At 32.8% G+C, this 17,252-nt stretch overlaps 1 protein-coding gene across 2 annotated transcripts in view; it reads left to right on the top strand.

The window, feature by feature from the left end:
• Positions 1–17,252, top strand: part of Ae2 (anion exchange protein Ae2) — a 105,068-nt gene that overhangs the window by 697 nt on the left and 87,119 nt on the right. For both annotated transcript variants that reach the window (XM_073074876.1, XM_073074879.1), the window contains exon 2: positions 13,415–13,638. In XM_073074876.1, the coding sequence (XP_072930977.1) occupies positions 13,594–13,638 (45 nt within the window). In that variant the 5' untranslated portion in view covers positions 13,415–13,593. The remainder of the gene's footprint in view (positions 1–13,414; positions 13,639–17,252) is intronic.

The following is a 17,252-nucleotide window of genomic DNA, read 5'->3' as shown; positions in this document are numbered from 1 at the left end:
TCGTTTCTGTTTACGCACCACATTGGTCGCGCGACGCTGTCATGTGTTTGTGAATTAATCCGCTGAAAATGTCCGCGGTTGATAGTGCTTTTTTTGGTTATTCTTGGTGTTGGTATTGCTGAGCAATTAAGACTGAAATCCCTTCGTTTGGTGCGATAAATGGTGCGGTTTTTGCGTCCTGAGCTGCACTTCCGGTGGCAAACGTCACTTCAAAAACAGGTAGTTAATAGTTAAAGTCACATTTTTTTAAGTGATAGCTTATTAATTTTAGGATAATTTTGTTTAGACTTAAAAATTGTTGTGTTTGAAATTTACCTGTGAAGCTTCTGTATTTTACTTTGAAGAGTGCGAAGATAAGCAAGAAACCTACTACAGTGAGGCGTACCTACTCAGTTAGGTCTTTGAAATATAAAATATGGTAGTTAAACAGGAAATTCGCCGATTTTTAGGTTTAATACAGTATAAAATGGTTTCCGTCCCAGGCGAGTTCGTGTGAACATACTAGTAGATCATAAAGGGTAGGCATAGGTTTTAACGTCGAATTTGTTTTGATAAAACGCGACAATCTACACGCATGTTATCTTTAAGATTTGGTAAATCTTATAAATTGCTCTCGTCTCTACTTCTTAATCTTTTCAGTACACAGTTTATGTTGTCAGAAATTAATTAGATTATATCGTGATATTTAAATTATGTTTATGATTTATTTACTCTACAATTATAAAACAGCTCTACATTTAGGACTTACCATTGCGAGTTAAGCTGACATATTATTGCAGGAGTCATAATGTAATTAAAGAATCGATTATTATCAAAATAGTGAGTTTTTTCAAGGTGTGTAAATACTCTAAGTTCATACGGAAATTTGGGCTTGCAAATAATTATTTGTTTCTGAAAATTAAGTAATTTACTGAACTAGTTGAATATTATTGTTGATATTTTATAACGTTCCAATAAGCCTAAAAGCAATGAAACCTTAATAAAAAAGTTAATTACCTAATTCAAAGATGCTTTGCAATTTTTGAAGGAATAAAAAAATATTGTAAGCGAAAACGAACAGAATAAAGCTTTTCTAAAAATGAAAAAAAAAAAAATCAAAAAGCTAATTAGACTTATATGAAAATTTGACTCTCAAATTAGGAATTGATATTGGACATTATTTGGGAAGCTAATATTATTTGAATTGGATATTATTAGAATTATTAGTATTATTACTTCGTCTTTATTACGACTTTAAAATAATTACGACTTATAAATATATAGATTATATGTAATTCCCTACATTCACGTGGAAGACCCGGCAAAATTGTTCCAATTATATTGTAAAATAACGTTTTGCTTTAAAACCATTTGTTAAATAAGCATATTTAACGAACGTATGATAATAAGCTTTATTAGTACGTAATTCGTACAATAACAATGAATTTCCCTCTAGAGCTTATTATCAGCTACGTCCGAATTCTGTCGACGAATCCCTAGTTTAAGCGGATTGAAATGGCAAATACACATTACATTTTACTATATTTACACAACATTTGTTCGTGTTACATATGGTTTAGATTATCTCCTCTAGAAATATACTCATATCTCGGAGTAGTGACATTTTGATAAAACTAATCCAGTGCAAATAAATTTTACGTCCATCGGAAATGTAAGGGTCTGCACAGATTGACGAGAATCCACAACAAAGAATTAATGATACCCTCTTAAAAGGTAGATACCGTAATTTTTCTCATTTCTTCTATTAGGCTTAGGCATTGGGCATCGGGCATCTAAGTTATGTTCGTATTTATAAAATTGAAGTAGCTAATAAACATGCGATCTACCCGGTGGTAAGTGATCACAGCGGACGAGAGGCTGTAACCAATGCCATATAAAACAAGGGGTTCATGGTCTACCTGAAGCCGATCACAGCTTCGTTTCCATTTCTTAGCATTCTAACTTACTTGCCACTAACATATATGAAACAGAGATAAACCAGTCACATGATTTACTACCTGCAGAATACCTGTTCGTTATTCATTTTCAAATTCCAGCTTTGAGGCTCTTATACCTTATTACATATGATTTTCCGATTAGTCACTATTATTTCTTTTAGTTTATTTATAATTTACTTTAACGATGTAGGAAACATCTTGAGCAAACTTACACGCTTGGGAGTTATATGGAATCACATGATAATCTACGGAACGTTATGCTCGTTATGCTCAATATTTTTTATTATTAAAGAACAGTTTTTAATTTTCATTAGAGGCGCCCGCGCTATTATAAAAAGACAGAAGCATCGCTAAGCTGCAGCCCTATTTTTATAACAGTCACATACCTTATAAGATTAGTCTTTGTAAATATTCACGTAAATCTCTAAAATGCCGAAGGTCTCGATGTAATTTTGTTACATCAGTTGATACAATTGCTTCGATCTCCATATATATATGTATATCAAGTTTATTATTTATAACCAATTCATCGAACCAAAACATTGGTTTGTTCCTTGACCTATGCCTTTAAATGTAAACTCGTGAAAATTCTATAATTATGCATTCAATGTAATGATATTTTTAGAGTACTTAGGTACTAAATTTATGTTTTTAAAGATTTCCCCAAACTCAAGTATATCCAATTTATTGTAAACATCTTGAAATGAAGCCTGTAGATACATGATACATTTATCACTCTATCTTTATTTTGTCACGTAAGAAAGCCTGTTATCGTTGACATGTAAGGTTTTTATTCTATAAGAGTGGAATATCTACCTAGTGAACAAGTTTACAGTTCATCAGACAGTCGATGGTGACTGCCGCCCATGTACATTGTACATCGGCGACCAACTCCATATTACAGGGCAGGGCCTGAAACCGATTTCAGATGCTACTTCTGTCGAAACGTTTCACCCTAGAAATTGGTGTGATGTTATTACCTTCCGTATCGAACTTTACAAGCTTCGCCACTTTTCAGTAGTAGAAATATTATTAAATTAAATTCACGCACCGGAAATAATGTGATATTGACATTAATTTATTGCAAACGATACTTATTCGTTCGCGACACTTGGCGAATATTCGGTAAAGACTTTACCTCAAACTTATTGTCATTGACTCGATCGATTGATTTCCACGCACGAATTTTCCCTTTAACATATTTGATAAGTAGGAAAACACCTTGTTTCCATCAAATGTGCAAATTAAGAAATGATTGTCCCTTGAAGTTTAAGGAAACCTCATTATTTTTCGTACCTTCAATGATAAGGGAAACCCAAAAGGTCATTCGTTACTTGGTACCTAATTAGTGTTGGGTTGATAAATTAATTTAACATTTTTGTTAATAAATTATAACTTAATACTTATTGTTTTATAGTTATATTAATTTATATTTAGTGTTGGGGGTATCTCCAATAAAAGACTTGAATCCAGCTAGTTATTTTTAATTAATTCCATGACCTCCACAAACATCGTCCTTGACATCTACCGTTTCCCGCCATAGTCCACTATTGTTTTTTTTTTTAAATCACGAATACAGCGTTACAGCCAATTTTAATATGTGGCCAGCGTTATTTTTCGAGTGAAAGGTTTTAAACTTATTTTAATTTTATTTATTTTTATAGTGTTAAACTAACGCAATAAGGTATAATAATAAATGTGACCTTACACTCGACCATCCTGACAACGTGAATGACCCCATACACGCATCAATTGAAAACCTTACACTCGGCAAGTTAAGCAATAGTATTTTACAATAATAATAATGATTTCCGAAACATTATTCCATTTTCAATAAATAATTTGTTTACCTCTTTACATCAGTTTACAATTTCATTAGGTACACACGTAAACATATTCTACATCGTACAAATCCTTGACATTGACAATCTACAGAAATACTATTTTATATTACGTCTACATAAAAAAGATCAATTGGTTCTTCTTATTCTTAAACCCATCTTTCTTCTTCTGGCTACGTCCAACTATTTAATGGCGGCGACTAATTGTCGTAGAACTCTTTCCTGTCAGATGTTGTTATGCGAAGCTCAGCAGCGTCAAGTACACTTCTTTTAAGCAGATTATCCATTCAAACCAATAACTATCTTTTATTTTACTATTCCTATACTTTTACTATGACTATTCCATCCAAGCCACTCTTGTTTAACTTTTCCTACATCCTTTTTACTAATCCTTCTTTCCCTAATTTCTCAGAATATTATAACCGATATTCATACACGCGCCATGATACCCTTCTATATCATTCAATTTTGACTGTTTATGTTCTATTGATTTTTCAAGTTCCAACTCTGGTCTTCATACAATATCATTGATATCATTGTATATATATCACCATTTCTCTATCTTAGCTCGTACTCCAATTCACGTCATGAGCAAACAACGACATCAACAAACGTCATAAGCTGTTTGATTCCAATGCAATGTCCCTATAATGTCTGTTTCCCTTGTCCATCTCTATTTTACTATCAGCGTACTATCAGCGTATCAGTGCTTATTATCGAACGCGTTTTATAAATTTAATGTATTCCATCTCAGCTCACAGCTTTGCCACTCACTCATCATAAATCCTGTTACTTTTCCTATTTTCAGTCCTAAAGTCCATTCCAATTTATATATTCTCTCGTTATTTATTTGATCCAGTCACATACCTTATAAGATTAGTCTTTGTAAATATTCACGTAAATCTCTAAAATGCCGAAGGTCTCGATGTAATTTTGTTACATCAGTTGATACAATTGCTTCGATCTCCATATATATATGTATATCAAGTTTATTATTTATAACCAATTCATCGAACCAAAACATTGGTTTGTTCCTTGACCTATGCCTTTAAATGTAAACTCGTGAAAATTCTATAATTATGCATTCAATGTAATGATATTTTTAGAGTACTTAGGTACTAAATTTATGTTTTTAAAGATTTCCCCAAACTCAAGTATATCCAATTTATTGTAAACATCTTGAAATGAAGCCTGTAGATACATGATACATTTATCACTCTATCTTTATTTTGTCACGTAAGAAAGCCTGTTATCGTTGACATGTAAGGTTTTTATTCTATAAGAGTGGAATATCTACCTAGTGAACAAGTTTACAGTTCATCAGACAGTCGATGGTGACTGCCGCCCATGTACATTGTACATCGGCGACCAACTCCATATTACAGGGCAGGGCCTGAAACCGATTTCAGATGCTACTTCTGTCGAAACGTTTCACCCTAGAAATTGGTGTGATGTTATTACCTTCCGTATCGAACTTTACAAGCTTCGCCACTTTTCAGTAGTAGAAATATTATTAAATTAAATTCACGCACCGGAAATAATGTGATATTGACATTAATTTATTGCAAACGATACTTATTCGTTCGCGACACTTGGCGAATATTCGGTAAAGACTTTACCTCAAACTTATTGTCATTGACTCGATCGATTGATTTCCACGCACGAATTTTCCCTTTAACATATTTGATAAGTAGGAAAACACCTTGTTTCCATCAAATGTGCAAATTAAGAAATGATTGTCCCTTGAAGTTTAAGGAAACCTCATTATTTTTCGTACCTTCAATGATAAGGGAAACCCAAAAGGTCATTCGTTACTTGGTACCTAATTAGTGTTGGGTTGATAAATTAATTTAACATTTTTGTTAATAAATTATAACTTAATACTTATTGTTTTATAGTTATATTAATTTATATTTAGTGTTGGGGGTATCTCCAATAAAAGACTTGAATCCAGCTAGTTATTTTTAATTAATTCCATGACCTCCACAAACATCGTCCTTGACATCTACCGTTTCCCGCCATAGTCCACTATTGTTTTTTTTTTTAAATCACGAATACAGCGTTACAGCCAATTTTAATATGTGGCCAGCGTTATTTTTCGAGTGAAAGGTTTTAAACTTATTTTAATTTTATTTATTTTTATAGTGTTAAACTAACGCAATAAGGTATAATAATAAATGTGACCTTACACTCGACCATCCTGACAACGTGAATGACCCCATACACGCATCAATTGAAAACCTTACACTCGGCAAGTTAAGCAATAGTATTTTACAATAATAATAATGATTTCCGAAACATTATTCCATTTTCAATAAATAATTTGTTTACCTCTTTACATCAGTTTACAATTTCATTAGGTACACACGTAAACATATTCTACATCGTACAAATCCTTGACATTGACAATCTACAGAAATACTATTTTATATTACGTCTACATAAAAAAGATCAATTGGTTCTTCTTATTCTTAAACCCATCTTTCTTCTTCTGGCTACGTCCAACTATTTAATGGCGGCGACTAATTGTCGTAGAACTCTTTCCTGTCAGATGTTGTTATGCGAAGCTCAGCAGCGTCAAGTACACTTCTTTTAAGCAGATTATCCATTCAAACCAATAACTATCTTTTATTTTACTATTCCTATACTTTTACTATGACTATTCCATCCAAGCCACTCTTGTTTAACTTTTCCTACATCCTTTTTACTAATCCTTCTTTCCCTAATTTCTCAGAATATTATAACCGATATTCATACACGCGCCATGATACCCTTCTATATCATTCAATTTTGACTGTTTATGTTCTATTGATTTTTCAAGTTCCAACTCTGGTCTTCATACAATATCATTGATATCATTGTATATATATCACCATTTCTCTATCTTAGCTCGTACTCCAATTCACGTCATGAGCAAACAACGACATCAACAAACGTCATAAGCTGTTTGATTCCAATGCAATGTCCCTATAATGTCTGTTTCCCTTGTCCATCTCTATTTTACTATCAGCGTACTATCAGCGTATCAGTGCTTATTATCGAACGCGTTTTATAAATTTAATGTATTCCATCTCAGCTCACAGCTTTGCCACTCACTCATCATAAATCCTGTTACTTTTCCTATTTTCAGTCCTAAAGTCCATTCCAATTTATATATTCTCTCGTTATTTATTTGATACTTTATACCTTTTAATATGATAAAATCATCTCGTTAATACTTTTCAATTAACAAACCCAAAAATCTTACTCAAATCATGAATCAATCCGTCCCATTATTGCGTTTGAATTGACGAATTCAAAAATCTTCTTATATAGTTCAAATTCAAAGCCTAATTCTGATAAAGAAAACATGTTTTCCATTTCTAACTAATCCAAAATCCTTATTCGAGTAACAAACATAATATTCTTTATCCTCAATCTCAATGCAAATCTTTATTCAGGTAACAAATCCATCCTTTTCTAATCTTGGTTTCAATCCACAATCCATATCCAGGTAACAAATCTATCCTTTCCTACTCTTGGTTTCAATCCAAAATCCATATCTAGGTAACAAATTCATCCTTTAATATTGTATTTTCAATCCATAAATCACATGCAGGTAACGAATCCATCCGTTCTCCTTCTCGAACTCAATCGAAAATCCTTATAGAGGTAACAAATTCATCCTACTCTTGGTTTCAATCCAAAATCCATATACAGGTAACGAAACTATCCTTTCTCATTCTTCGTTTCAATTCAAAATCTTTATTGAAGTAACAAATCCGTCCTTTTCGATCTCAATCCATATCTATTTTCAGGTAAAGAATACATCCTTTTTCGTAATAGATCTCTATCCAAAATCCTCATTCATAATCTCAATCCAATATACTTTTTCAGATAACGAATCCATCCTTTTTCGTTCTCGAACTCAATCCAAAAGCCTTATTCAGATAACTAACCCAGCCTTTCTTGTTCCTGACTCCAATCCAATATCCTTCTTCAGGTAACGAACCCATCCTTTTTCGTTCCTGAGCTCAATCCAATATCCTTATTCAGGTAACGAACCCATCCTTTCTCGTTCCTGACCTCAATCCAATATCCTTATTCAGGTAACGAACCCATCCTTTCTCGTTCCTGACCTCAATGCAATATCCTCATTCAGGTAACGAACCCATCCTTTTTCGTTTCTGAGCTCAATCCAATATCCTTATTCAGGTAACGAACCCATCCTTTCTCGTTCCTGACCTCAATCCAATATCCTCATTCCGGTAACGAACCCATCCTTTCTCGTTCCTGACCTCAATCCAATATCCTTATTCAGGTACGAACCCATACTTTCTCGTTCCTGACCTCAATCTAAAATCCTTCCTCCAACTCAACTCCACCTTTTACACTCGTGACCTCTGGTCCAAAAATGGTATTCTTTTGTCAAGTAGCAAACTTAACCATTATTATCGTTCTTGTACTGTAACAATTCAAACGTATTTATGTAGTTAAATCATTTTAAAATCCATAATAACATAGGTCCACTATACATACTTAATTCAAGCTTGTTATGTCGTGCACTTTTACAACAGTATCCATATCAATGTGCCCACTCGCCCCAGTCTCCCCATGCAAAACAATCCCATCGTATACCATTAATGACCTACTGTTCATACAATGGTGTATAGACACTCCAATTTCATCCATCCAATACTCATCCAAAACCTAATATTATACCCTACAAGTACTTATAGACTAATCTTATATAATAATCTTTAAGCATTATCTCCATTACTATCTTGCATCCATCCTTCTATATAGTAACTCCTATATCATTATTTTCTTTATTCAAATATTATATCCAATAAATTAACTTACGCAGTTTTACGCAGGCGATCCCACTGGCTGAATTGTTGGGGGTATCTCCAATGAAAGACTTGAATCCAGCTAGTTATTTTTAATTAATTCCATGACCTCCACAAACATCGTCCTTGACATCTACCGTTTCCCGCCATAATCCACATTTGTTTTTTTTTTTAAATCACGAATACAGCGTTACAACCAATTTAAATATGTGGCCAGCGTTATTTTTCGAGTGAAAGTTTTTAAACTTATTTTAATTTTATTTATTTTTATAATGTTAAACTAACGCAATAAGGTATAATAATAAATGTGACCTTACATTAGGTACTTCATAGCTTTCTGTTAAACCACTTGGATGATTTTTTTTTTATTTAAATACTAGTTGACCCGGCAAACGTTGTGTTCTCATATAAATAAAAAAATGTTAAGGGTGAACAATCATTATCACTTAGGGGTATGAAAAATAGATACCTAGTAGCTGATTCTCAGACCTACTGAATATGCATATAAACTTGGTGAAAACCGGTAAAGCCGTTTCGGAGGGGTACGATAACTACGAGTAACATTGTGACACGAGAATTTTATATATAAGATTTCTAACTTTACAAGAACTTAGGTATTGTATTAATGCAATTAAATTTATCGCCATCGCGTAAGTTGAATAAGTCATGAAACGTTTTTCTTGTTTACAATCCCACAGCCTAATATATTTGTTAAAATGCATTCTTATTAATGTAAGCCTCTCAAATACAGGTTTATGTTCTAGCACATTGCGGTAATAATTAAAAATTGATTATCTATTTAATGTGTGTTATAAAGAACCGAAAATGCTGTTGACAATTTTCTTACCAACGGTTACTTGTCTCAGGATTAGTACGAAGTGATCCTTTGATTTGCTCACCTACGCCTGCAGTATTAACTTTATACAAATTCTTAAACGCGCTCATGGATATCTTTAAGAATCTTCAAAGGGGACAGAAGTCCTATCTGTAATACAGAGGAATAAATTTGCCTTACTGCACCTGTAAAACAAGAATAATAGGTGCATGTGGTTTTCTATTAAGCGCGTGTAAGTGTTTTAATTTAATATCGACACCGATTTTGAGTACCTATCCACTTAGTCAAACATGGTTCTTACTAACAAATTTAATTCCAACCGCCAAAACAATTTACAAGTGAACAAACAAAATATGAATGCTTATCATGAATTCTGTTGACCCAGTTTCCTTAATCGCACCATTTCCAATCGGTTTAAATTTTGACCTTCGATATACGAAGCGTTTCACTACCGCTTCCGCGGTTTACTCGTATGTATGTACTACACCTTAGATATTGTTTACTCCTTATATAATATCTGTCAAAAATCTGAAGGTCCATCGATAACAATAGTCACAATCATCGGTGAACAGCCACAATCTACACCGGTATTCGTTGTAATCGTATGTACGGCGCTTATCTAAGATGCCGTCAGGCGCTGAAACACATTGTATAACACTCACATGCCACTAGGTAGATAGATAAATTCTTTTCGTGTCGTGCCGTTCAAACAAATGTGCCAAGAACGTAGCATATATACGACCTAGTATTATGAATGAGTCTTTCTTAATATTTTATTTTGATACTTGCGTTTTCTTCCAAATCTTATACTATATACTTTTTATGCCTATACTACTGATTTCCTACACTACTTTCTTATTTTGAGTTATTAAGTACTCTTAATCATGTTAAATATTATGACGCATTTAAATAATAACGATTTTTGCCACAAGATGTATGATAATGTAGCCACTTCGTGAGTCTTATACATATGTTTACGTTCATAAGTCATTACTACCTACGCACCTTACACGGGGTTAGTACATTAAACTTACTACAACATTTATGATGGATTTTAGTGAACACTTCGGTTTTATTCAAAAACTGCCACAAATTATTGTCAATCCGCATATTAGGACCTCATGCTCAGTTGTTTGTTTTAAGTATTTAGGCAACCCCTAATTGTTTAATCTGTATATACCCTCTATAACGATTAAAATCCGTCTTTTATACAAAATTTGTGTTTTGTAAAATACTTCATTATTAAGGAAATTTTGAAATGTTATAAATAGGATTCATAAGTTCCTACCATGACAATATCGGCTGCTACTCGTAGCTTAACATGTTTCGCAAAGCATACTTATTTGATATGCATCTATTTTGCGTACAGAACGAAACGCATTTACTAAACTAAACTGCGAATATTTACATTTCATCTTAGTGCATGTAAAATACTTTAATTTTAGTTCACTGTCCGCAGTCACATTTTAGAATTACAAAATGACTATCCTTTTTATAGCTTTATTTAACTTGCTTTGTTAGTTCAGAATGCTTTCGTATTCAGAATGTAAGGGTCAAATGAATTTTCAACCAGTCAATCTCAACCGATTGAGCTGCATTTCATACATATTTGATTCGGGTGACAATGAATTTTGAGATTGTGTCAATTACATCGTTACGGAAAATTCGGCGACCGTTCCAAGATGGCGGGCGAAATACTTTTTATATACTCCCATTACCTATATGAGCGTCAGAAAAAACATTTTTCAAAAGATAACGAAAAGGAAGTTAAAAACTACATGCATCGAGGTAAAAAGAGTAGCACATCAGTGCGGCTGATGTAAAGTTAAAAGCATTTTAACGACTAGCTTTTCCGATGACTGACTTGATTTATACGATACTTTAAAATGTGTTTACTTGTTTAACATAATTCTTGAACCTTGCGTTGACCTTGTCATCTTGTTTTCTCGATAGGTGTCAATAGGTACCTATTTTATTTTCCAGTGCGATATTTCAAGGAATTTGTGAAATTACGTGTCTAATAACTTTTATTTCCTACAACACAATATGATTTTAATTATAGTTAAGCAAGATTGTTTCATAAAATATATTAATAATTGTGTTCTTTTATATAACACAATTATATAAAAGAACGAAAGAATTATAACGGTTTTTGTAAAGATGATCTTTATGGTCAATAAGTAAAGTTAAGTACTTACCTAGTATGCAAAATGTACGGGTGCCTACCTATATTTTTTGTTGTAATACAAAAATCTATAAGATAATTTAAGCTCTATTAAATTGTAAAATAAATATTTTTTCTGTCGCTCGTGTTTTCACACGCACGCGCGTCCCTCCCGAACGCAGTCATTTTTGCCATTTCATACCCAAACGCGCACAGGTCGCGAAGAAACTGCTGCGGTTTATTCATGTGCAGGTCGCGCGTGCGGGCGTACTCATACGTGCGACCATAGATTAGTAAAGATACTTCGCCGCCATGAAATTGAATGAAGCCACAGACGGCTTATTAGTAAGTTCTGTTTTTGAATTCTTGACAAATAAAAACATTTTTAGAGAAAATTTACGAATAAATAACTAATACTGCGTAATTTACATAATAAATAAATAATTATTTCAAATATTATAGGGACATTTTAGCACGGAGACGTGGCAAAACTTTTTTACGCAACTATTTCAATTCTCAAAACTATCTAGGTTTGCATACCAGATTATGTAAGAAAACTTAACTCAATTAATTTTGGGATTAACCCAGATAGAAATTTGAACACCGTTACGTAGGTATAATATTGCCCGGTATAGAAGGTACAATTGAGCCGGGTTCACGTTGTCCTTACCACAATATCACACGAACTTGACATCAGTATGGGTTTCCTATCCGTCGTAAATTATATCATTCAAGCTGAACCGGCCAGACACACGAATAAAATAAAATTGATCATTTGGGCGCTTTCGGAGATCGGATAGTACGAACAGGACATATTTATATATGTTAAAACAAAATATTACTTATGCGAAGAGAAAGCTTTTCAGATGTAATATTTTCTGTAATTTTTAAAACTTGTAAGTAATCAAGAAACGTGCTTCATCTTAAAATGAATTTCATTAACGCAAGGAACAAGAGTACTTACCCATCTATAAAAAATTGAAGTGCCTGTCTATAATTTTAAAATAAATATATTATGAATTATGAAGTACATCAACAAAGTTACTGTACTTAAATTACAACGTGATTTAAAAAAATATGATGTGAGTCCATATGGGCTCACATCATATTAAAAAACCTATATCATCTTTAAAAAGACCTATACGAATTTTGATTTTCGAAATACTTGAGAAAAGTCCATAGAACTGTCAGAGTAGACACCTTTGTATTTCTGTGACACTTAGGATTCCTGGGTGAAAAGACAAAAATACACATGATTGGATAGGTAAGCACGGAGAATCTTGTACAGGAAATTTAATTATCCCCTAACTATACAAATAATATTTGCAAAGCTATACTTAGCTTATAGTAAGCTGAAATATCAACAATCAACAGGTGTTTGCTTCCGACGACGACCCCATTCTGCCAATACGATCTCGTATATTCTTCATGTAACTTAATGAAAGTTATTTATTCATTTGATTTACTTATTTGTAATTATTAAGTTAATTTCTTAAAGACAATAATCAATTACTTTAATTAATTAAGTTTTTATGAACTAAAATTATTAAAGATTGCATTGTTAAAAATTACATATTCGATCTAAATGAACACCATGTTTCATTTAAAATAAATAACACAAAAGATTACATTCATTACAATAATGGTTATTACTTTTGAAATGAAAGGTTGCGACGCAACACGTCCCTGAAATAGACAGAGCGTAAAGCGTAAATCATGTCCTTGAAAAGAAAGGGTGATATGCGAAATGTTTACGTTCCGCTAGAGTGCGGATATTGCTTGCGGATTGCATTTATTGTATACCACAGGTGGGTGTCGCTGAGAGTGCAGACTCGTGCGAGCGCTCTCGTCGAGGCAGGGCCCGCGGTGTTGTGGGCAGCGGCCGCGGGCGCACAGCTCTAAACAGCTAGTCGGTCCGCCACCGGCATTCGAATCATACGCGTACTTACCGTGGAACTTATCTATACGAGCCGGTCGTGTTCACGAAATGAGCAACAAGAGGAAGCTCTCCTTCCTCGGCTTCGCCCCCCAGGTGAGTTCTTTTTATTTTAAAATTAAAATGTAGCTATGGCGAAAACAATATGTATCTATCGCTACAACTATTTATTCGAATTAACAAATTTAACCGGCCCGAACTCTTCAGAATCGAAATTAAATAATTTTAAATATTACAGATTAAGATTAGAATTAAATTATTGGCATATTAATTTTTATTTAACAGTCTTCATAAATTTCGTAACATCTATTATGAAATTAAAAGTTTTCCGACCACTTTCAAAGTGCGGTTGCATTTCCGGAAACTTTATAGTATTTACCTACTTGTATCCTTATTTACGTTTGCCGTAAAGAGTTTACCTTTCAGCATAATTTTATAGTAAAATATGAAAGTGATTTATAAATAAATCGTCATTAATGGATTGAAAACAATCTAGTGTCTCTCCTATGCTACTTGACGTGTGCGGACTCTGAACGTCAATTGACGTATAATGAGAAATAAGATTGGTAAAATCGATACCTATTAGATATGTGATAAATGGTTGTCAGTTAAGCGCATTCATCGAACGCATAAAACTGCACGTAGGTTTTAAGTACTTTTGTGTCGTTGTCCTTATGTCACATGTTTATTTCGTAAGGCATTGCATAATTTTAAAATACATTTTCTTGAGGCCGTCCACGAACTAAATATACAGGGATTTTAAAGGTATCAACACTTCAATTGTTCAATGCCGCTTGTATATTTATAGAATAGTTGGGAAATTATGTAAATTTAAGGATGCTCGTTTTACGAGTGTTATGTGTATCAGCTGGATATATTTAGATAATTGTTACGGACTTCCACAATATGACGTAGTGCCCACACGAGAGAATTGCGCGCGTTATTGCATTTCAATGTCAACATTTATTTTTTTACGTTACATGTAAATTATTATTTTGCACATTTTAAATTACGAATCAATACGCAAACGATATTTTTATAATTTTCAAAATTAAAAAATAATGATATTTTCAAATTCAAAATATTATTAGGTATTCTATTTTATATCAAACCTGTACTACTGTAAAAATTGACTTGACAAAGTAATGTGGGACTAACTTTATAAATGAAGTTACGTTGGCCAGTAGTACGCATAATAAAACGAACTAAGAGATTATTATTTCCATTTACTAAACTATAAATTATAATTCTACAAATAATTGCAGATGATACAAAGGTTTGAATGCTATGAGTCCGTTTCAAAGAAACTACTAATTTTGAATCGTTATTTATTATCGTATTTTACCTACTCAGGTATTTGAATTGTCAAAATAAGCTTTTAAAAAGCACAATTATCCCCATAAATTAATACAAAGGTTTTTCCTGGTGTTTTAAACTACTTACATATTATTAGTGTGTGATTAACTTAGGTATCTTACATACCAATGCAATACAAACTCAAATGCTCCTACACGTTACATCATATTTAGTCGTAAATTAGAATTGTTGTATGTATGTACCTATAATAAATTGTGTATCGGAACCAGATCATTGAGTCTCCACGTTGCGTCTTCACTAATCAGTGACAATCAATTCTGAGATACAACACAGCACGCGTTTAACTTCGACACGAAACCGATCTTCGTATTTTGAAATTCAGTTTATAATTGCACTATCATACAATTCAACTAGTACTACTTAAGTTTAGTATGAATTAGATAATCATGTTATCGTTATTTGTATAAACTTACAAGTATTCTGTATTTTATTATTTCTCACTTTTTACGAGTACATTAGGCGCTTATAACATTTTATTGCTGTTTGCGATTGCAGATTAGTTCGTATGTTTCTCGCATTAAGTAAAGTCTAAAGTATATGAAAAATAAAGGTCTAAATATGCGCATACAAATTTGCCCTTTGGTTCAAATATTTATGCCTACTTTACTAACACAAATTGACTGCGTGATATTCTTCATCATGAAATAATAAGGTAATTATCATGCATTTTTACTACAGTAAAATAGGTGTAATAGTGTATCAATTACCTACAAAAAATCAAATTGTTTTATTGTAATAGATAATTTTCAGGAATGTAGGTATAGATGTAACTCTCTTGAACAAAATCCTACGTTATCCTACTCTCTACCTTATCATTTATAGACTGGTGAGCTTATCATTGGAGTGATTATAGAGTTATGTATATGAAAACAATTTAATTCAAGAAAATTAATAACGCTAAACTCTATCTAATAGTAAATTGAATAGTAAAACTCAACTACGGTGAACATATTTTATAGATTTTTGTAGAGTTTTGTAAACACGAGTGAAAGAATGTTAATTGTAAGTGCTCACTCATGTTTCATACATTTTTATCAATCTCCAAGATAGCATTGTACTGTACCCTTACCAGGAGTTTTTACGTTTCGACAAATATGACTGTTTTGGTATTTGTTTACGTATGGGCCAATACGATTTCCTAGTTCTGACACAATCCGCTAGGGGCGCTGATTGGAATTTGTATGGGCAAATACGTAAACAAATACCAAATCAGTCATATTTGTCGAAACGTAGGTAAGGGTACTGAACAGTGGACATTAAATGTGGACTGCAATTATTTTATTAAACGATGCCGGAAAAGAAAAGCATGAGCCGTTTATTACGTGGGCTAACAAAGATCACTGCGGTGCTGTAAGTTGCCGAAACAATATATTGTTTTAAGCATGTTTGTCTAAAGATTAAACATATTTGAATACTGCCGGCCATGTCGTATCCATTTCCTAGTAAGCTAACAAAACTGCTCGTTATCGCGAACTCGACAGGTGCCTCACCGGATTAGTTATTTTTATATATACCTACAGAAGATTGAAATAACAAATGGCCATGCAACTATTGTTCAGTGTTCACTGCCTGCGATTGATATGTCTAATATAACAAAAGAAAGATTCTACCTGTAGACGATCACATGTGTTACCCTTGAGAAATAACGTTCGTTACTTACAACAAATTTTTGAGTACGTTCGAATTTGGCATTTTATTAAAGCAAATTGTATTATTTTTACTTTGGTGGGTAAAAATATTTCAAATTGCTTATTATTTACAGACGTAAGTTGAAAAGGCTGATCTAGATTGTATCCTTTAGCAATAATGCGCCCCACCCTTGATTTTGGCAGAATGAAGTGTACCTAATGGTGTTGTTACCGCATTCAAGAACCAAACATAACTAATACGTTTCGGAGCTACTTAGTTATATTGTTTAAGTGCATCAGCGATAGTTAAAATATGGATACTCTTTACCTACTTCAAAACAACAATCGAAGTACATTTATTATCTAATTTAAAATTTTGTCGCTGTCAACTACTTATCTTAACGGAAACCACTACTATATTATTATTGTTCTTTTGCGATAATATTGAAATTTCTAAAATAACAGAGTGGCATAAAACGCTGAGTTCAATATGTAAATCAATAAATAAGTATCATTTATCTTTTATGTTTTTTTTTCTTTGTTCAAAATTAGATATGTAATTTATATAGAAGTAGTTTACCATACATTGGTTTTCCACGAAGTTATGGAAGGTCGGAATAAAATTGCATTCTTATATTGTTTGTCGGGCGTACTTTTGTCACTGTATAAGGAAAACATCTAGATATTTAAGACAGACGAAAACTT

The sequence above is a fragment of the Epargyreus clarus genome, unplaced genomic scaffold (genome assembly GCF_041222505.1).
Source record: "Epargyreus clarus isolate Ecla_fem2 unplaced genomic scaffold, WU_Ecla_fem_2.2 ptg000007l, whole genome shotgun sequence".
NCBI lineage: Eukaryota > Metazoa > Arthropoda > Insecta > Lepidoptera > Hesperiidae > Epargyreus > Epargyreus clarus.
Note: the sequence above shows the minus strand (reverse complement) of the source record. Positions and strands in the feature narration are given on the sequence as shown.